Here is a 21,383-nt window from a genome sequence, read left to right on the forward strand (position 1 = left end):
GTAGTGCCTTCCCCAAGTTGAGCCTCGGCGGGACTGGCCTCTCAGAGCTTTAGCGAGGGTAACGAGCGCCCAGGGGCAGTCTCTGAATTGCCCCTCCCCCCCGCCCCTGCCCCGCCAATTCCAGCCCCCAGGGGCAATCTCTGAATTGCGCCCCCCCCCCCAATTTCAAGATGAATAGATAGCGACGATGCGTCAGCGGAAACGCTTTTCCCGGTCCTTTGTCCGGCTGTCTCAGGCGCCTTCATGTTTGTAGCGCCCAGGGGTGCCTTGTCTGATGCCCTCTTGGACTTGCGTCTGGGGGCAAGTGCCCTCTCTGCGTCTCCCCCCCCCACCACACCTCTGTGGCCTCTTCCTGTAATCCCCCTGTCAGTCATCCCAGCTCCCATCTCACCCGGCCAGTCAGCGCTAGTTTGCGAGCTGGGGTCGCCAGTGAGCACACCACACTTCAACTCCACCCTCTTTGTTTCTTAACGCCAGCTTAACATGGGTCAGTTGAAAAGGTCGAGAAGGGGCAGTGTTTTAGGGTGGGTCTGGGAATAGCACCCGAACTCTTGCCTGTGAATTTTCTCCAAGTTTACTCTGAGAAGGCCTAGGGTGGAGTGTCCTGTACCCTGTGCCTTCACTGGGGCAGCTTCATGACGATTTTGCCCATGTTCTTGTCAGTCTCCGTGTACACATGGGCCTCTTGGATTTCCATCAACAGGTAGACTCTATCCAGAAGTGGCAATAGACGTTGGGGGTCCTTCCTGGAGAAGTGAGGCAGAGCTCGTTCCGTGGAAGCCTTCACCAGCATTTGCTTATACTAAGATATGGAAAAGGAATCCGTCAGCCTGGACTGAGACCTTACCCTGCCGCTTCCCATACTTTTTGATCTCTCTGAAACGGGTACACACCTGAAAAAGCACACAGGGGTACCTTCTTCACTTCCTAGCGTGTGTGCGCCGGCCCCCAAATGCGTAACCTCTGTTCTGTACCAGATAAGGACTGAAGCTCCGAGTGAAATACTACTGTCAATAATGGCCATTGACCCGAAACCCCGGTGGCATAGCCGTTAAGTGCTACGGCTGCTAACCATAAGGGTCAGCAGTCCTTGGAAACTCTATAGGGCAGTTATACTCTTTCCTATAGGATCATTATGAGTCGGAATCGACTTGATGGCACCGGGTTTGGTTTTGGTTTTGGGGTCAATAATGGCCAGAGGGCTGTTTCTAAATAAAAGCTTCAAGCGAGAGGCAGCCACAGATAGGACTTATATAGGCTCTGTGCAAAAGGGATGTTTGAGCTCCTTTCCTCCAACGGTTGTGGAAGCCATATTGGGAAACTTTCCCGAAGTTGGTGCCTGCTAGAATGCCACACAGACTTCTGTAACATGTATTACTTTCTTAGTACACTGAGGAGAGTGCCTTTGGAAACAAAATCTTGGAACTATTAGAAGTACTTCCTAATATGCTAAATACTTTGTTCATTTTGTTAGAAAGTTTATGTATGAAGCATTAGCCACCCTTTTTCCCAGATGTTGAGGTTTCTGTTGACCAACCCTAATTGGTTCTCTGAAATCAGGGTACATATATACCCCGGGGGGCAGGTTTCTACATAAACTCCCTAACCTAAGATGTGACAAAGCTTCCTTTCTCACACTTTTATGTAAATGAAACCATGTGTTTTCTTTCACACATCACGTACCTATTTGTCTATATTTTAGCAGACTGGTGATTAGGCTTCCTCCTTTAAAAAGTAGCTTGGATAACAGAGGCCCATTGATGTTAGCTACTCGCATCAGACCATGGAGAACCATCAACAGCCAGGCAGTTGACATTCTTCTCCCAGTGAGATCCGCCTACACAGTCTAGAATAAGGTTGGCTCCAGCACGTTTCACATGAAACAGATTTGTAATGCCAGTCAGACCCAGAAAACTTGGTGTAAAATAAGACTCCATGGTATATTTATGGGTTCCTAGGTGCCATGGAGTTGGTTCCAACTCACAGCCACCCTAAATTTGTGGATCCAACCCACCACTGCCTTTGAGTTGATTCCGATTCATAGCGACCATATAGGACGGAGTAGAACTGCCCCATAGAGTTTCCAAGGAGCGCCTGGTGGATTTGAAAGTTTGTGGATATATGGGTATAAATTAAGTACAGGTGCAAGTGGTAAATTTATAGGTTGGAACTAGCAACATTGCTCATGGAAACATTGTTATAAATGTAGTTTAAGTAGCTGAACTCTATTATGGCATGTGTGAATAGTTCATCTTTTATGATCCCCTAGTCATAAGAGAGCAGCAAGAAGGAAACGAGCTGAAACCATGACTTGGTGTCTCCTGTTACCACCACTTAAGTACAGTGTGCACTGGCACCCAGGTATAAGTGAGAACAGAACAGGGGAGGTCTACCCAGGCTACAGGGCAGGTTAGTTGTTCATATCTAAGTTACAAAGTATCTGCACTGGATTATCTACTCATATGAAAAACTGAAAGGGATGAGCCAAAAACATACATGTTTGGCTTTGTAATGCAGACGCATGCACAACCCTATTACCCCAACCCTACTAGCTCCAGATCCAAACAGTGCCTCAAGCCTGGTATTAACTCACTATGGAGTGGCTGGTTGGGAAGAAGAGGTTTTGGAAAATTCCAAGTCAACTCTTGATAATTATCCAGCTTCTAAAACGTGTATGAATTATATCATTTGCAGGAATGCATATGGAAATGATCTCAGTCCTAAATACCGACTGCCTGTCCCCAGTGGTCAGACCCCAGAGTACTAGAGTTTGACCAGGCCAGCTGTTGTGCATTTAGCAGAGTCCTGGCAACCTTGAAGCTGGTGAGGATTTATTTAATCATCTCTGACATTCCTGCTGAGCTGCAGAAGCAGTTGTTTACCTTTGGTGAATTTCAGTGTTGCTTCACAAAAGTCCTCTTCTTTGTAATCGAATCCAGCAGCTGCTCCAAGCTTTTCTGCCATTCGAAGCTTGTGCTGTGAGCCAGCCATGACCAGAAGAATAGCTCCAGCCATCTGGGTGAGTTGGATGGCAGCTGTGCCCACACCACTTGACCCCACATGGATTAGCACAAACTGTCTGGCCTGAACATTTCCTATGACAGTAAGTACAGGAATAATTCTCTTTATTTTGCAACTGCTACACATTCACACATTCCCCACACAGGCACACTCTACCATGATGACCTGGCCCCAGGACCACCAAATGCCGAATCTCTTAAACCCTCTTAACTTCCTTTTTGTCTATATAGGCAGTTCTTTTTTGTTGTATTGCCTCTATTCAAAGTGGAAAACAACCTTTTAAAACAGTTATTAGATGCTATATCCATAATCTCTGTTTTACCTATGAAATAACGCCAAAATGCACATCTCTGCTGTATACGTCAACAAGAGTGAATAACCACCATTCATTCTTCCTGTGACCTCCTCTAGCTGCTTTCACGCACCCATTTATCTCCTTACCACCACAAGGAGCACAGCCAGCCACCAGGCTCCTCCTAATATGGGGCTTTCGTTATGTCACTTCCTGCTCAGAATGTAAGGTGGTTCACCACTGGCTTCTTCATCAAGTCCAGACAGCCTGGCATTCAAAGCCACCACAGTCTGGCACCAGACTCATCTCTCACAAGTGACAGTAGTCAGCCCTCACCCCTGAGCAGAGCAGCCCATCTCACCTTGACGCTCTGTCTTGGGTCACCCCTGATGTTCGGCATACCTTCTATCCATCACAACTCTACCCCTCAAGTCCTGCTGTTTTGGGAAGCCTTCTCTGACTATCCTTGCCTACGTCGACTTTCCCATCTTGAGCTTCTGTTGTTGTTGGAAACAGCACCACACTTGGTAACTCTATGGTTGTCTAATTGTTTCCTGTGAAATTCCCGTGTCTATATCTTGTCTTCCTAGTTACATTGAGCTCCCTAAAGGCAGGAGCGAAGTCTCTTTAGGCTCCCTCATGTGAACTCGTGGCTGGCCTCAGCAGGCTTGGGGAGGAATAAATGAGTTGACAGAATGGCACCTTCTTCTGTACTTGGGCTCTCAGAGAAGCTCAGCTGATTTTTAGAACCTGGAACTACTGCTGGACCTGCGTTGTGAAGGTGTGCACATGGCTTCTGTCAAGTGCTTTACAGGTGTTCTATCTGCTAATCATGATTTTCAGCTTCAACATCAAGCCGTTGCTAACATGGTTTGAGAACCTGACAGTACTGGTGGTACAATAGGGTGAGGTGCTGGTTCTTGGTGTGGGTAGGTGCCCAGGCCAAAGCTGCCCTGGAGGACTGTTGGAGTTTGAGGAGGCTGAGTTATGGAGGAATTGAGCTATGCTTAATGGAGTGAACATGGGAGGCTCCTCACCCAGAAGATATAACAGCTGGAAGGTGGTGAGCCAGGCCTCCGGGATGGCTGCAGCCTGAAACAGGGACAGTCCCACCGGGATGGGCATGAGGAGTCCTTTGGGAACAGTGGCATACTGAGCCTGGCCCCCACCAGGCAGCACAGCCATGGCTGAATCTCCAGGCTTCCAGTGCCCCTGACATCCAGGACCCAGTTTGGCCACATGTTCAGATGCCTCAAGTCCCAAAATGCTGCTGGCTGCTGGAGGTGGGGTGTACTGGCCTTTTCTCTGCAGAGAGAGGAGCACACAAGTGGTGAGCATGATCAGAAATCTGTGTGTCACCATTCTTGACCCCCTTTTTCCCAAATAAAGGTCAACTTTGGTAAATCAGCTTAGGTAGGAGCCCTGGCAGTGCAGTGGTTAAGAGCTCGGCAGCTAACCAAAAGGTCAGCAGTTCAAATACTCCAACCGTTCCTTGGAAACAGTTCTACTCTGTCCTGTAGGGTCACTGTGAGTTGGAATCTACTCCATGGCAACGGGTTTGGTTTTTTTTTTTTGGTTGACCAGGGTTTCTAGAAAAAGGGAGAGGAGAGGTAATTTGTCTTATGCAAATAAGAGGCTGTAGGTCACTAATCAATGGATGTCATAATTGTTAGGGTCTTTAGCTGTTTCCCTGCCTGGTGGCATAGTGATTAAGTGCTACAGCTGCTAACCAAGAGGTCGGCAGTTCAAATCCGCCAGGCGCTCCTTGGAAACTCTATGGGGCAGTTCTACTCTGTCCTTTAGGGTCACTATGAGTCAGAATTGACTCGACGCTAGTGGGTTTTGGTTTAGCTGTTTCCCTAATCTAAACCCCTTGTTTTATAAATGAAGAAACTGAGACCTGGACAGGGAAATGTCTTGTGCAAGATCACAAATTATGTTAGTAGCAGGACTATGAACAATACCCTGGACTCAAATATTTCCTTTAAGAGTGGGCACCATATATCAAGTGCCGAGCTGTGTTAGGAATGGACCCCAACCCTCATGAGCCCCTGACCCTGCAGAGACTTTAGATCAGAGTGTGCATCAGGATTGCTTAAGGAGCTCTTTCAAAGTACACTTGCTTGGGCCCTGATCATGTTAATTTCGAAAAAAGTGACCCAGGTGATTCTGATGCACATGTCTGAATGACCCCAGCAAGTCCGTGTTAGTGAGTCAAACAGCAGGCAGAAGAAAATGCCTGGTAAGACACCTGCCCCCTGCCAGCTCTCGGACACCCAGAGTGAGGAGTGCAAACTTTGGAGCCACAAAAACCGTGGCTTGAATCACAGCTTCCCTGATTAATAGTAGTGTGGCCTTGGGCATGTCCTTTAACCTTTCTGACCCTCAGGTTTTTTTATTTGTAAAATGCAAATAGTGAAAGGGGTTCCTGTGAGATTAGCACATGCATACACTCATAAATGATAGTTCCTTATCTGGAGGCCTGGGTAGACTACAGATTAACACTGGCTGGATTCTGCTTTGCAAACACTCCTTGCATTTTGTTTTGTGGAAACAAAGGAGGCTAAATGATTCTACCTCTCAGAACTCCCGACACTGGCTCTGCACACATATCCAGATGAGTTACTGGCAGGGCCCTGTGCCATTTCTTCATTTGTCAGGTAAATATTTATTGAAGGCCCACCTTGAGGGAGGCTCTGGTGTCCCGCCCTGCACCAGCCACACCAGGCTTCTGGGTACCTGAAGTATGTCTATCTGGCAGCCACTATGGGGAGGACTTCATCCTCTCCTGGGCTCGGCTTGGCCACCTCCTTTAGCTAAAGGTTTTCTGGTCTTCCCAGCTTGTCAAACAGCACAACTAACATGTTCTCTGAGGACACAGGTTAGAAAAAGGGAGGGAGCCCTGAGGTTCTTCCAGAAGCACAGCCTCCAAGCTGATATTCCAGCGCCCTCTGCAGGCCAGCCGGAGTCCCTTTGTTGGTCTCGGAAAGAACTGGCTTCCTTCCTTGGAGGTCCCCTGCCGCCTCCAGGCGGATACCACACAGAAGACAGAGACTGGAAGGGGGTGAATGGGAGTAGCCGTTTATTGTAGCAAAAGAAAAACTACTGCCATCGAGTCTATTCTGACTCATAGTAACCCTAGAGGACAGAGTAGAACTGCCCCAGAAAATTTCTAAGGCTGTAAATCTTTACCGGAGCAGACTGTCAAATCATTCTCCCTCTGAGCGGCTAGTGGGCTCGAACCAACCTGCCAACCTTTTGGTTACCAGCTGTGCTTTACCACTGCGCCATCAGGGCTCCTTTTTTATGTAGCAGAACAGGAAAACAATGAGGAGCATTAGGCAAATTATACTCCCTCTGAGTTGGGAACCTCCTTCCCCCACCCACAACCCCAGTCACTTGAGACCAAGTGAGTTAACTCCTCTCCTCTCCTCTGCTCACTGTGGCATGTCGTGGCCCTGGGCTCCCTTGTGGGCTTCCTTATGTAGCAGAGCCCCAGAGCCCTGGTCTGTATTGGCCACGATGGGAATGGACAGCTGGACTCAGGGCAGCACAAGGGGTGGGGCTGACTAGAACAGGCTTTCCCCTTTCAAAATACGTATAGCTTGTTGATGTTAGTTGCTGTCTCTAAAAAAAATAACAGGCAAATCAGGTTTTCTTTTTTATTCTGGAAAGGAATCTTTATCCCAGTTTTGCAGGTAATGCTATTCCAGGCTTCCAGCCCTCAAGGCAAGGATATGAAAAAGGCTTTTAGCCCATTTATTCTATAGATCTGGGATCCTGCTCTTTGGGCAGACATCTTGAGTATGTGTAGGAAAGCAGGGTGCTGCTGAGGAAAGAGTTGGCTGCTAAAGGAGAGAAGTGAGGAGAAATAGGGAAAAAGCGATCCTGGAATCCTTATCACTTCTCCTCCTGACATTCCTGGAGAACAGAAAACAAGATCTGAACAAATGGAAAAACACCATGTTTTTGGATGAGAAGACCCAAATTAATACATAAATTTGTTGTAAATTTAATAATTCCAATAGGGTATTTTTCTAATTGAGTAAAATGATGTTAAAATTCATATGGAGGAATAAGTGGCCATGAAATACGGTATATGAAAAAGAATAGTGAGGAAGACTTACCAGATGTTAGAAAATACTGTAAATAATGGTAATAACATTGTAATACTTACTTATGAGGAGTTTGTCCCATAGAAATGAAAAACTCCAATATGTAAGAACACATGTCCAGAGGTGTTCATTGCAGCATTGATCGTAGTAACAAAAATCTAGAAACAAAGTAGATCCCATCACTAGGGGAATGACTGGATAAATGATGAATACTATGCATCCATATGAAAAATGAACTAGAGCTGTAGAAGCTAACAAAGTGGTTTCCATGAAGTATTTGCTTAATGAGCAGGGATGGATTACCCAATGAGCAAGATACACACAGGGTTACTTACTAATCTATAGTGCACAATTTCACCTGTTTTTCACCACATCAAAGACTTGTGGCAACCCTATGGGATAGATTCAAACTGCCAACCTTTTGGTTAGCAGCCAAGCTCTTAAACACTGTGCCACCAGGGCTCCAATGAGCCATACCTCCCTGTAAACATACCCCTGTTTAGTCCCCTCACACACTGACTTTGGGCTTGACCATGTGACTTGCTTTGGGAAGTGGAACAATGAAAAGTGCTTCTGTGGTGGGCTTGCCCTCTCTTGCTGCTGAAAACTTTCACCATTATGTGAAGAAGCTTGAGCTAGGCTACCAGAAGATGAGACCATGTGGAGCAGAGATGAGTTGTCTCAGCTGAGGTCCCCTAGACCAAGTATCCTCAGATAATGATCTTCTAGTTGACTGTAGCCACATGAAAAATACCAAGTGAGCCCTGGTGGTGCAGTGGTTAAGTGCTCCACTGCTAACCAAAAGGTCAGCAGTTCAAACCCACCAGCTGCTTCTAGGGAGAAAGATGTGGAAGCTGCTTCTATAAAGATTACAGCATTGGAAGCCTTATGGAGCATTCTGGTCTGTCTTATAGGGTCACTATGAGTTGGAATCCACTTGATGGCATACATACATGCAAGCAGACTGATTCTGACTGATTTAGGAGATAATATTGGAGCCATTGTTCCTTGTCCTAGAATGTGACCCAGCTGGAGCTGGACTCACAAGGACATAATAACTGGGCCCTGAGATACAAAGGCAGTAGCTAGGACAATCTTGAAAAACATCTTTTAGGGAGCTTTCACATAAACAAATCATAAACAGAGCAGTAATGACCCATATGCTTTCCACTCTGTTGCCCGATTAGGGTACATGCCCTAGAGCAGTCAAGCCAATGAAAAGTACTCCAAGTCAGAAAGAGAGAGAGAGGTTATTTAGGAGGTGGCACCAATGGGAATTCTGACAGCAACACAGGCTGTCTTTATGGAGTCCCGAAAGGCAGTTTTACATTAGAGCTTATATATGACAGTTACAAGGGTTAGAAGTATCTTTTCTGGCACGTACCCCGCAGATGGCTGGATGAGTTACATAAGATAAAGAGATACATGCCCAGGCTAAAGATTTACAGACCAGGCATCTGGGCTCTAATCTTTATGTGAGGGGTCATAAGTCACAGGTGGCCAGACAGAAGAAAACAAAGCCATTAATAAAGGTATGCAGAAAGGAGAAGGCAAGCAGAAAAAAGGAAAACTTAGAGGTTCATCATCGTATTAGTTATGTCAAGCTCTCAATAGCCCATTTTGAAAAGGAGAAAACATGTGGAGTATTAGGGTCACAATTCTATCTTTTTTTATTAGCATTTAGTGAATAGTAAGATTTGTTGGACAAATGAAGACCCCCATGACTATACTGAAAATTGTACCAATGATTGTTAAGAAAATTCAAAATGTAGCATCACAGCTTCTAGCCAATCTGTGAAAAGGTGAAACTTTCAATGGTTTTGCCCATTTTGTAATGTTAATATATACTGATGACTCTGTAATGTTTCTTGGACTTGGGCAGACATGGCTCTAGCAGCATGCTTGTCTTTTTTCCCACTTTTGCCTTTTTGAGTGTATGCCAAATAAAACTTTCTTTGTGTTTTACTAAACTTTGTGATATTTTTCCTCTACAACGTGACCAACTGTTGATAAAATTGGTTGCAAATAAAATGATTGTTTTAAGTCACTAATTTTTGACGTGATTTGTTATGAAGCAATAGATACCTGATAAAAAATTGTAAAAGGCTCCTCAGGGATAGTTACCCACCCACTGCCATTGGGTTGATTCATAGCCATCTCATAGGGTTTCCAAGGCTGTAAATCTCTATGGAGACTGTCACATATTTCTCCTGCAGAGCTGCTGGTGGTTTTGAACCTCTGACCTTTCATTTAGCAATCACTTTAACCACTGTGCCACTGGGGCTCCTTCAAGGATAGTTAGGCTGTCTGTATACTACCTCTTTTATAGCACTGGTAACGTTCTATTATCTGCCTTTCTTCCCCACCAGACTGTGGAGTCAGGCAGTATTTTGTCATGTCAGTATCCCCTGTGCATAGCACAGTGCCTATCATATAAGTGTTCAGTGGAGGTTTGTTGACCAAATGAATGGTCACACATTTAAATGGGATATTGCAGACTTTGAGTCCTTGAAAGAGACCAAGGAGGAAAGTGATAGTATTTTAAGAAGGGAAAATCCTTGCCAAAAGTGGAGGCAGCTGCATCCTTGCTCTAATTCCCTCTTCCTTTATGGAAACCCTGGTGGTGTAGTGGTTAAGTGCTACAGCTGCTAACCAAAAGATTGGCAGTTCAAATCTACCAGGCGCTCCTTGGAAACTCTATGGGGCAGTTCTACTCTGTCCTATAGGGTTGCTGTGAGTTGGAATCAACTCGATGGCAATGGGTTTGGTTTTGGTTTTATGTGTAGGCCAGGGAGGCAAGAAAACAGCCCCTGTTCCACTCAGCCTTTTTACTATGATAATAGGATCCCAAGGATGATTCTCAAATCTCAAGGGTTTCTGTGATGTGTAGGCTACTGAGAATGGAGTGTGGCCTATGCAGGTGTTGGTACCACCTGGTTAAGGGGTGTTCTCAGGGCAGACCTGCTCAGGGAACTTGGCAGTGGGAAGGGCTGAAACACTTGTGCCATTTATAGCCTGTATCGCTCCACGCTTTCTCCCTGCCTTCCTTCGTCCTTTTCAATGAATACAGCTAGGAAATACCTTTTTTTTTTTTTAAGAGAAAATATATCAAGAATTCTAACTGCTATTTCCAATTCAAATTTAGAACTGCAGGGTTTTTATTTCTTTGAATTTATTTTTGTATCCTTTTTCCTGGTGTCAAAATAAACAACTCAGAACACCATTAACAGACTGCTATGCAGGTTTAAGGAGCCGTGGTGGCGCAGTGGTTAAGAACTTAGCTGCTAATCAAAAGGTCAGCAGTTCGAATCCACCAGCACTCCTTGGAAACCCTATGGGGCAGTACTGCTCTGTCCTATAGGGTCGCTATGGGTTGACATTGACTTGACAGCAATGGGTTTGGTTTTTCTGGGGGGGTATAGGGCTGCTATTACTTGATGGCAATGGGTTTGTTTTTTTTTTTTTTTTTGAGTTGGCAAAAGTGTGATAGGTATATTTATGACAATCACACACACACACACACACACACACACACACAAAGAATAGCTGCTGAGGCTTCTTATGTAAACCAAACACCTCATGGAATTTGGCTTCTTGGTTTGGAGGCTTAGGGTCCTGGTTTCATGGGACATCCCAGTTAACTGGCCTAATAACATGTTTAGTGCTTCTGTTCTACCTCCTAGTTTGCTGTGTAGTGCCTGGGATCTTAAAAGCTTTCAAGTAGCTATTCAAGGCACAACAATTAGTGTCAGTTTGCCTGGAGCAACAGAGGAAGAAGGAGAATCAGGAGTAGGAGGAGGAAATGGCATGCGTGGTTAATTGCCTGCCTGAACAACTGCTCCCTTTGCCATGAGACCAAAAGAACTGGGTGGTGCCCAGCTACCATTACTGAACATTTTGATCAAAGATTCTGTAGAAGAATCCTGATCAAAAGGGGGAAAATGCAGAACGGAATTTCAAATTCTCACAGAATTCAAATTTTCTGGAGCCATGGAAAATGGATAAACCCTTGACACTACTGAGATAATCTTTAAACCTTAAACCAAAACTATTCCCTGAACTCTTCGGAAAACCAAACAATAGTTTAGCTTATCTAGTAAAGAATGTCTGCCCTGAGCATTGTACTCTTTTAAGATCTACCTATAAGGAAACCCTGCTGATGTAGTGGTTAAGAGCTATGACTGCTAACCAAAAGGTCAGCAGTTCGAATCTACTAGGTGCTCCTTGGAAACCCCATGGGGCAGTTCTACTCTCTCTTATAGGGTTGCTGTGTGTCAGACTTGATGGTAATGGGCTTTTTTTGGTATATGGGATCAAGTTGACAACAGCAACTCTAAAGATTAGATAGGAACCTCAGGGGGCAGTGAGTTTATGTTAATGGGAAAGGAACAAGTAAGAAAAGGAGGGTGAGAATGGTTGCACAACTCAAAGAATGTAATCAGTATCAGTGAATTGTACATGTAGAAGCTGTTGAATTGGTGTATGTTTTGCTGTGTATATTCTCAACGACAAAAAAATAAAATTAATACAAAAAAGAGAGGGTATGGATAAGGTCCTCTTGATTTCATGTAACTTTGAGGGGTCTTTGAAGTGATGGGAAAATCAGAGCATGCCTGGTTGGCCCTAGAGCCAGCTCTGGCCTGAGGAGTCTGGACAGAGCCAAGAAGGAGGAAGGAGCATCAATTAATCTAAATTCCTGAAAGCATGGGAATTCCAATGTTAATCTAGGACCTGGCAGAGAAGAAGAGTAAATGAGAGTCTAATGAGAAAATAAAGGGACTGAGTTGTCTGATGGAGCATGAGTTAGGATGAGCCTTATCATCCCCTCCAAAGGAGGGAAAGTTGGCAACGTCAGGAAAGGGTAATAAGCAGGAATCATATCAACCAAGGTGGGTGCAGTGCAGTGAATGACTTAATGTAGCCCTTCTAGCCATAATCTCTGTTACTCCCATACAATGATGGGTGGGACTACACAAACAAGGTGCTAAAAAGCTTTGTAACATTTGCCCAAGAAGGGCAGAGGCTGGGCTGAGGGGCTGAGGGCCAGACAGAGACCTGCCTGTGGGCCCAGCTTAGAAGAGGCTGTCCTGATCAAAGAACTGTGTGCTTAGCGTTCCTGAACCTGTGCTGTAACCTCTTACTTCCCTAATAAACCCTGTAACTGTGAGTATGGTCTGTGAGTTCTGTGTGGCCATCGCAACGAATCATCAAACCCAGCAGAGATGTAGAGAGTGCTGTGGGAGGGCTGGTTCTTGTCAGAACTGGTAAAAAGGTTGGAGGGAGGAGGCATGTCTGACCTCCACCTCATAGAAATCAGTCTTGATCTTGCTTCGCCTTCCCCCTCGTGAAGTTAGAGGAAGTCAAGTACCCCCACCACACCATTTTTACTGCAGGTCTGGGTCACGTGGTCATAATACAAGGGCAGTGCCCAGAACGTTTTCACCTCTGCCCTTGTCTGTAACCTGCCCTTATGTCCCTGGACCTCAGCAGGCTGGCCTTCAGACTTCCTTGCTTAAACAACAGCCTGGAAAGCAGAGGTCTGTTGACTTTTGCTCCTCCCATGAGGCCATAAAAAATTCATCAACCATCAGCAGTCAAACAGTGGAGCTGCTTCTCCCAGTAAGAGCTACCAGTGAAGTCCAGGATCACATTACCGTCCACACCTGGAAGAGGAAAGCAGCAGTCATAGGTAGAAATGGCTAAGTTATGCTGGGAAAGCTGATGTCTAAACTTCTCCCTTCTGGATCTAGTCTTGCCCCGTCTCCTGTGAGTCAGGAGACCAAGTGGGAAGGAAGGTCATTCCCTAAGAGACTGGGTGCACTTAAGTTAGGGAAGAACTGCTAAAGTATTGCACTTTCAGAAAACCTCAAGCTAAGGAGTTATATATGTCTCATGATGGTTATAAACATAGATTGACCAGGCCTTGAGTACTTGCTCTGGAGTGAATGCCATTGTTCTACTCTGAGAAGTTAGCATGCTTCCTCATTTTTGAAAATTAAAGCTATGTAATTGATTTTTTTTTTTCCTTTTGTCTCTCTCTTTTTGGCAGGGGCAGCCAGAAAGCCAGGAAGCTTAGAATCATACATAATATTTGATCAGTTATATTAACCCTTATGATCAGCATATTTTCTTTCTCTTCCCTTTTTTGGTTCATACTCTCTATTTCTAACTAATTTTTCTTTCATCCTGGGTGGTTACACCACCTCCAGGCTTTTGAAGGATGCAATAGAGAGAGAGGATTTGGAAGGAGAAAGAAGAAAGACTTAGGAATGACAGGGAGAAGGACATGTGCTAGGCCGCCTGATGACCTCCACCTTCTGGTATTTACACATTTGAATGTGGGCTGGGTTTATAATCTCACTTCTGACAAACAGAATATGGCAGAAGTAATGAGATGCCACTTCCAAGATTAGGTTACAAAAAGACTGGGGCTTCTTTCTTGGGTGCCTTCTCTCAATCTTGCTTGCTCTAAGGGAAGCTAGAGGCCATGTTGCAAGCTGCCCAATCAAGAGGTTCACATGACAAGTAATTGATGTGTCTGGCCAACAGCCAGCAAGGGCCTGAAGCCTGCCAACAGCCACAGGAGTGAGTTTGGAAGCAGATCCTCCCCCAGCTGATCCTTGAGGTACCCTGGCTGACAGCTTGATTGTTGCTGGTGAGAGACCCTGAAGTGGAAGACCCAGCTAAGCTGCTCACAGATTCCTGAGCCACAGAAACTGGAGATAATAAATGTTTGTTGCTTTAAGCCACTAAGTTTCCGAGTAACCTGTTAGGCAGCAACAGATAACTAATACAGAAGAGGAAGGAGGAGGAAAAGTTTATGAAAGAGGAGGAAGTAGGAGAAGAACAGTTAAGCTGAGGAGTAAGGATCAGTACGGCCTCTTCTTCAAACACACAAACACACACGTACATACCCTGGGCGGCCTTCAGAGCCTCCTCAGAGAAGTCCTCCTTCTTATAATCAAATCCAGCTGCAGCACCCAGATTCTGGGCCATTTGAATGTTCTCCTTGGAGTGCATGATCTCTGGGGGAATGGCTTTGAACGGCCTAGTGAAGTGAATGTCAGCTGTGCTCACACCTCTCCTGCTGGCATGGATGAGCACTGTCTCTCCCTCTTGTATATCTCCTGTGGCAATGATCCAAGTTAGAAAACCCTGGGCAAGCAAAGGTGGAGAGGGTGGGGAGGTGCAGGGTTGACTCTGGAAACACAAACCACCTAGTGCTGGAGTGTAGAGCACTGTGGGGGTAACAGGAGAGAAGGCTAGAGGGTTAGGTAGCGCCTGGTTCACAGAAGGCCCTGAATGTGAGGAGCCATCAAGGGTTTTGGAGCAGAGGGGGCCTTGATCAGAGCTGCACTTCTGCGGGATCAATCTAGCAGAGGGACTGGAGTGGGTAGAGTATCAGAACTGGCCTGAGTGGGGCTCCAAGGATAGAGACAGTCCCTGGAACGGATGTCTGCAGCTCAGATCCCTTTTTGTTTAAGATGAATGGAACAAGGGTGCCTCCTTTACTGGCTATGAGGGACCAGAGCAGAAGGAAAGGGCAGTTTCCTCCCCTCTGGAGATGGGGACAAGCAGCTGCAACTGCTCTGAGAACCCTGGTTCTGCCTCACATTGGTCATAAAAACCCTGTCTGTAGTTGTCTCCACAGGGGACGGGTCTGAGTCAGCATCGGGATTAAAGGCTGAGGTTGTGATTAGAGGCCAGGATGTGTTGGGGGTCAGGGAGGAGCTCAGAAGTAAGGGCTGGGTCAGTTGGAGGCCTGGGTTGGGTTCAGCATTTGGCTTTCGGTGACATGTGTGGTAGGAGGGGGTTAGGAGGGAGTGGGGTGCATCCTCACCCACACAGTGCAGCAGCTGGAAGCAGTGAACCAGGCCTCTGACATGGCTGCAGCCTGGGGCAGGGACAGTCCCACGTGGATGGACATGAGGAGCCCTTCAGGGACAGTGACATTCTAATCCTGGCCCCTACCAGGCAGAAAGCCATGGCTGAGTCTCCAGGCTTCCAGAGCCCTTGACATCTGGGACCCAGCTTGGCCACGTGTCCAGATGCCTCAAGTCCCAAAATGCTGCTGGCTCCCGGGGTGGGACATACTGGCCTTGTCTCTGCAGGGAGAGGTAAATGGGTCTGATAAGAGGTCTCACACATCGGCCTTCTTTGCTGGAGGGAGAAGGTGATGTTAGCTTGGAGGCCACTTTTTGTTTTCTAGAAGGGGAGAAAATTCAGATGATCTTTCCAAAGGATTGTTCCGATAACAGTCATTCCAGAAACAGCTATTCCACAGGGTCTTTTCAGAGATGCTCAGTCAGAATAATCACTCCAGAGAGAACCCCTCCAGGAGGTCTCCCCAGCCACTCTCTTAGTCAGGCTGTCAGGAAGCTAGATCAGGGAGCTGGGAGGAGCTAGGTGGGGTAGCGGCTTGCTGAGCTCTGAAGCCCTGCAAGGTGGATCTGGTGAGAGGACATACCTGCCACCTCAGGTCTTATTTTTCCTGCTCAACTTAGCTTCCATAAGAAGGTGGGCTACCGTGGGGTCAGAAAAGCCTGGGAACTGGATCTCACGGGGGGAACATCCTGCAAACCGGCTCTCTGATCCCCTCCTGCCTGGGGGAAGGTAAGGCAGGACCTCACCTGGTCTGGCTCTGGGGCTTGTGGATTCAGATCACATCTTGCAGGGTAATGAGCTCAGCCCCCGCTTGGTGGTTGCACAGCTTGACAGGACCCAGGACCTGGATCAAAATAGGGTCCAAACCAAGGGAAGGACCAAGGCTGTGATTTGTGACCTCACACTGGCTTGAGGGCACTTGTTCCAATGTGCAGATCAATCCCCTCCTTCCTGGGTGTGGCTGACTGGACTTTGGAGTCAAACAGATCTGGGTTCAAATTCTGCCTCTGCCATTTATTCATTCATACAACAAATATTTACTGTATGCCTACTGTGTGTCAGGCCCAGGAGTAGCAAAACAGATTGCCTCTGTCCTGGTGGAGGTTACGGTCTAGTGGGGGAAGACAGACTTTAAATAAGTAAACAAATAAATATAATACACACTGGAGCAAGTTCTGAGAATAATAACAACAGGCTGCTATAGAAAGATGAACAGGAGGGTCTTTTTTAGACTTCATAGCTAGTGAACCTCTCTGAGGAGGTGCAATTTAAGCTGAGACGTGAAAGGCGAGAAGGAGCCAGGCATACAAAGAATGGCTGAAGAGCATTGCAGTGAGAGGGAGAGGCAAGCACAAAGGCTCTGAGGCAGGAGAAAGTGTGCAGTGGGTGGAAGATGGTGAGCAAGGGAAAGAAGGGATCCAGCTGAGATGGAGAGGTGTCAGTGGCCACATCAACAGGGCTTTGTAGACTGGGTAGGCAATTTAGATTTTATCCCAAGCACGTTGGGATCTCTTTGTAGATCACCCTGGCTGCTATGTGAAGAGTGGACTGTAGGGGGCGCTGCAGGCACCAGAGCTGATACTGGCTTGGGCTTGGATAGTGTCAAGACCGGTGATGGGGAGAAGCAGAGGAACTCATGATCTGTTATGGGGGACAGAACAAAGGATACTCATGAAATGGATGCAGGGTTGAGGGAAAAAGGAAGTAGGATGTTAAACATAAATTCCAGGTTTCTGACTCCAGCAGCTTACTGGCAATTATTCTTGTGAAAGAATCATATCATCACTAAAATGGAGACAAAAATACCCACCTCTTTGGATGGTTGTGAGAGTTAAATAAAAGAATTCACTTACTACCATGCCAGGCCCAAAGTGGGCACTGTTTAGAGTTTCTTTTTTGCTCGTGTATACATATTTTTTATACATAGTCTCCCTCAGTACGGCCCTCAAGGGTGGGGCTGTATAAGGTGGGGTCTGTGGCCAGCTCGGTTTGGGCATGAGTTGTAAATGCTGGAATCTCTCCAGAGTCTGAAACATGCTGAGAACCCACACCAAATGTCCAGCTCCTGTCGCCAGCCGGCGCCAGCTAACTTCAGGCCGGGCTGAGTGTCAGTTCCTGATCAAGCAGCCCTGCCAAGGGGCAGGTTTTGGGCCCCTCCTCCCCTACTGTAGTGGGTACCTGAAGTAAGTCCAATCCTGTTCAGGGTGTTGGCTGCCACCTTGAGGAAGACTTCGCCCTCTCCTGGGTTCGGCTTGTCCACCTCCTTTAGGTAAAGGTTTTCTGGTCCTCCTGGCTTGTCTAAGTGCACAGCTAACATTTTATCTGAGGACACAAGGGCAGAGAGATGGAGGAAAGACATGAAAGCTGGGACAGGTTTGCAAGCTTGGGCACCCCAGCAGCTCAGTGATGACTCATGGTTCTCGAACAGCATAGGGACTGACAACTTTCCCTGGAGGAACTGGTGCAGTTCACCTCTTGGTACCATGCCAGCTTCTGTGCCAGCAAGAGACTTTCTCTGGGCTCCTCTTCTGTTTCTCCATGGGCACACCACCCTGAGGCTGGTGGGACAATCCCAGAGGTGGGGACGCAGGATGCCTCTGTGGGAGGGGAGGGCTTGGAGTCAGCCTGATAGGGGACCCTCTGTGCTCTCCTGTCTTCTGTGGACTCCATGTTTGGCTACCAGCCACTGCCATCCTCCTGGGCACCCATCCACTATGGCTCAGGAACCAAGGTGTCCTCTCTTACTCCAGGGCAATGGACTTCACACTCTTCTATCTTAAAGTGGCAAAAGGTATTTTTAAAAACTATGTATCCCCTCTGACATTTTTAAGTTGATATTTAAAGTTTTTCATTCTAAATTTAAATAGTTGGAAAAGATACTATTTCTGGTCATTCGTAGTGGCATTTTTAACTGTTACATCAGGCTGTATCAAGTGACTTAGCACTCCATACACTAAAAAATACCCAACCAAGCTCTTTAACAGTTGGAAATTTTACAACTTCATTTTTCTTTTAGTATTCATATTTTCATCCTATTTTTCTCATAGAATTATATCTGATATATGTTATGCTTTATTGATCACCTGCCATTCTTCTCTGCAACAAAAATACGTATGTAACCTGAAATTAATTTTAAAAATGATTTTCTGTGAGAACAGGGCTCTAAGTGTTAAATTTCTCCTGGAGTTAGTTATCATTACAGTATTATTAGTCCACAACTGATCAGAGCAACATGTATTATTTTAAATATTGGTAAATGATTTTTGTTGTTGTTGTTGTTAGGTGCCATCGAGTCAGTTCTGACTCATAGTGACCCTACATGCAACAGAATAAAACACTGTCCGGTCCTGCGTCACCCTCACAATTGTTATTATGCTTGAGCCCATCGTTGCAGCAGCTGTGTCAATCCATCTCATTGAGGGTCTTCCTCTTGTTTACTGACCCTCTACTAAGCATGATGTCCTTCTCCAGGGACAGGCCCCTCCTGATAACATGTCCAAAGTGAATGATTAGTAAACATAAAAAGTAAAACTTTATTGAAAAGACATCTCTTAATGACCATTGGTGGGGCTGAATTTTTCTACCTAATTATTTTATCTGTGGGTGAATATTACTTATCATCAGACTGAGGCTGGATTGAGTGTTAATTCTCTTCCCAGTTTTTGTTTTTTATAGACAGTCTCTGAGAAACCTAGTTTGCATAAATTAGATGGGAAATTTTCATTATAGGAATGTCAGCCAGTTCTTTGAATACCTCTGAGTTATATGATAAAAACCATGTAATGATCTATCATCAAAATTATTTTCAATGATCTATTAGCTGACAACTTAATTAAGTTCTTCAATTTGGTTGAAAGCAAAGACTTGGAAACCACCCAACCTGCAAGGGATTTGTTACCCCGGTTGTGTCATTCAGGTTCTTAGTTTCCAGAATTATATTAAAAAAGCTTTTCGAAGATTTATCAAATAATTATTAATTATATCAGCTATCCGCTGACTTAGAGGCACCTCATTTAACCTGATATATTTAGAAAGAACTGGGAAAGGAAAAATGTTAACTTAATTCCAATACACTTTTGCTAACACACTGTTGTTTTGATAAAATCCTTATCGCATGCTTTGAACATATTTCCGTTAACATCCTGGAGCTGCAGATTTAACTCATTTAATTTATGAAAAACATCTGTCACAGATTCTTAGTGGCAAAGCTGGTCCTCATTGTTAAACTGATTGGCCAAATCAAATTACTTTCTATCAGAAAATGTTTCTCATTTTCAATTCAAAGAACCATGTTAATGCTGGTCCTGGTGACAATCTTGCTTGCAAATTTTAAGGTATGTGGATAGATAAGCCATGGAGCCTTCCTCTCTTAGATGCATTATTTTTTGACGCTAGAGGATAAAAGAGGTTTTCTTTTCCTTTGGCACCTTGCAGTTCTTATACCTCAAACTAAGCTTCGGTTAGATTGGGGCTGGATGAGAGTGTGCCTTTCTTTTGTATACTGATAAGGGAGGGTGGGAAAATAGAACTGGCTGACTCCGCTATCACTGCACATCAGTTTTAGAGAAGTGGGTATGGAAGTTGAGGATCTGCAAAAAAACAAATCCCTTAAATCTGTTCATGCCTGTGTGCCCCTTCTAAAGGCTTTGAACCACCAGAGCACAAATTTCCCCGGTTTGAAGAGCCCTGCTTCAGAGGATCACTTCCTCCCTGGGCACCTCCATAGATGCTGAGTAGCTGCCACCAAAAGTCACTTTTATGGATCCCTCTGAGTAGCTGGACCCAATTAAAACTTGCAATAGAAATTATAGGAAGCAACTGGAGTGCCGTATATAAAAGGGCTTAGACAGTGAGACATTTGCTTTGAAGAAATTGAAGAAAAAAGTTCCTACTAGGTACCCAGAAGTGCAGTGGTCATGTGTTTAGGAAGGGCTGGCTGGCCAGAACTGCCAAGAAGCTTCAGGATGGCCTTTAGTACTTCAGAAATTGCCATGCTTATAGGTCAGAACCTCTGCCTTGCAGGCTCAAAACCCCAGCTTGTCAACGTGCTGAGAGTGGGAGTACACAGTCCAAATAACTGAGTTATAAAATTCAGATGTTCATGTATTCATTTACTGGGAGAAATCATTGCATGAGAACTGAAGCACACGATCTATAGGTAGATCTACATGGAAAGCCAAATGATAAGCCAGGATTCAGGACAAGATGGGAAGATTGAGATGAGTTAAATGTTTAATAGTTAATCTGGCTAAGATAGAAAGATGTATCCACCTCCACACTCAGTATAACCTTGCCACTAAGACTAGACTCCTTGAATTGTTTGCTTATAGAGACCCTACCACCTTGAATGAGTCCAACCGACGTTTGCTCTAGTAACTCCTTATCTGAGCTTCCCAGGTGTCATGGATTGAATTGTATCCCCCAAAACTATCTGTCAACTTGGCTAGGTCATGATTCCCAGTACTGTGTGATTGTTCACCATTTTGTCATCTCATGTGATTTTGCTATGTGTTGTAAATCCTACCACTATGATGTTAATAAGATGGATTAGTGACAATTACATTGATGAGATCTACAAGATTAGATTGGGTCTTAAGCCAATCTCTTTTGAGATACAAGAGAAGCAATCAGAGAGACATGGAGACCTCATACCACCAAGAAAGCAATGCTGGGAACAGAGCACGTCCTTTGGACCCTGGGGTTCCTGCACGGAGAAACTGTCATACCAAGAGAAGATTGATGACAAGGACATTCCTCCAGAGCCGATGGAGAGAGAAGGCCTTCTCCTGGAGCTGAAACCCTGAATTTTGACTTATAGCCTCCTAGACTGTGAGAGAATAAATTTCTCTTTGTTAAAGCCATCGACTCGTGGTGTTTCTGTTATAGCAGCACTAGATAACTAAGACACCTGGCTAACCAACTCCCGTTTGTTATGGTTGTATCAATACATTCATATGGTCAGTCTTGCAGGCCTGAGAAGTATTCTTTGCATGCTGCTGCTCTAGTCTATTATGTTTTAATGACAATGTAACTTTTCAAGGGCAACCATAGTTCCCTCATTCCTGGGTACT

The 21,383-nt window shown here is 45.4% G+C and overlaps 1 protein-coding gene across 1 annotated transcript; it reads right to left on the minus strand.

The window, feature by feature from the left end:
* Nucleotides 1-180: 180 nt before the first annotated feature.
* On the minus strand, nucleotides 181-6,324 carry TP53I3 (tumor protein p53 inducible protein 3). The gene is given in 8 exon segments (XM_010592037.3): nucleotides 181-802; nucleotides 865-872; nucleotides 1,684-1,790; nucleotides 1,792-1,870; nucleotides 2,883-3,095; nucleotides 4,351-4,707; nucleotides 5,891-5,960; nucleotides 6,073-6,324. Coding segments are annotated over 8 exon segments (1,122 nt in total). The 5' UTR covers nucleotides 6,178-6,324; the 3' UTR covers nucleotides 181-619.
* Nucleotides 6,325-21,383: the final 15,059 nt, after the last annotated feature.

Source organism: Loxodonta africana, chromosome 12 (genome assembly GCF_030014295.1).
Source record: "Loxodonta africana isolate mLoxAfr1 chromosome 12, mLoxAfr1.hap2, whole genome shotgun sequence".
NCBI lineage: Eukaryota > Metazoa > Chordata > Mammalia > Proboscidea > Elephantidae > Loxodonta > Loxodonta africana.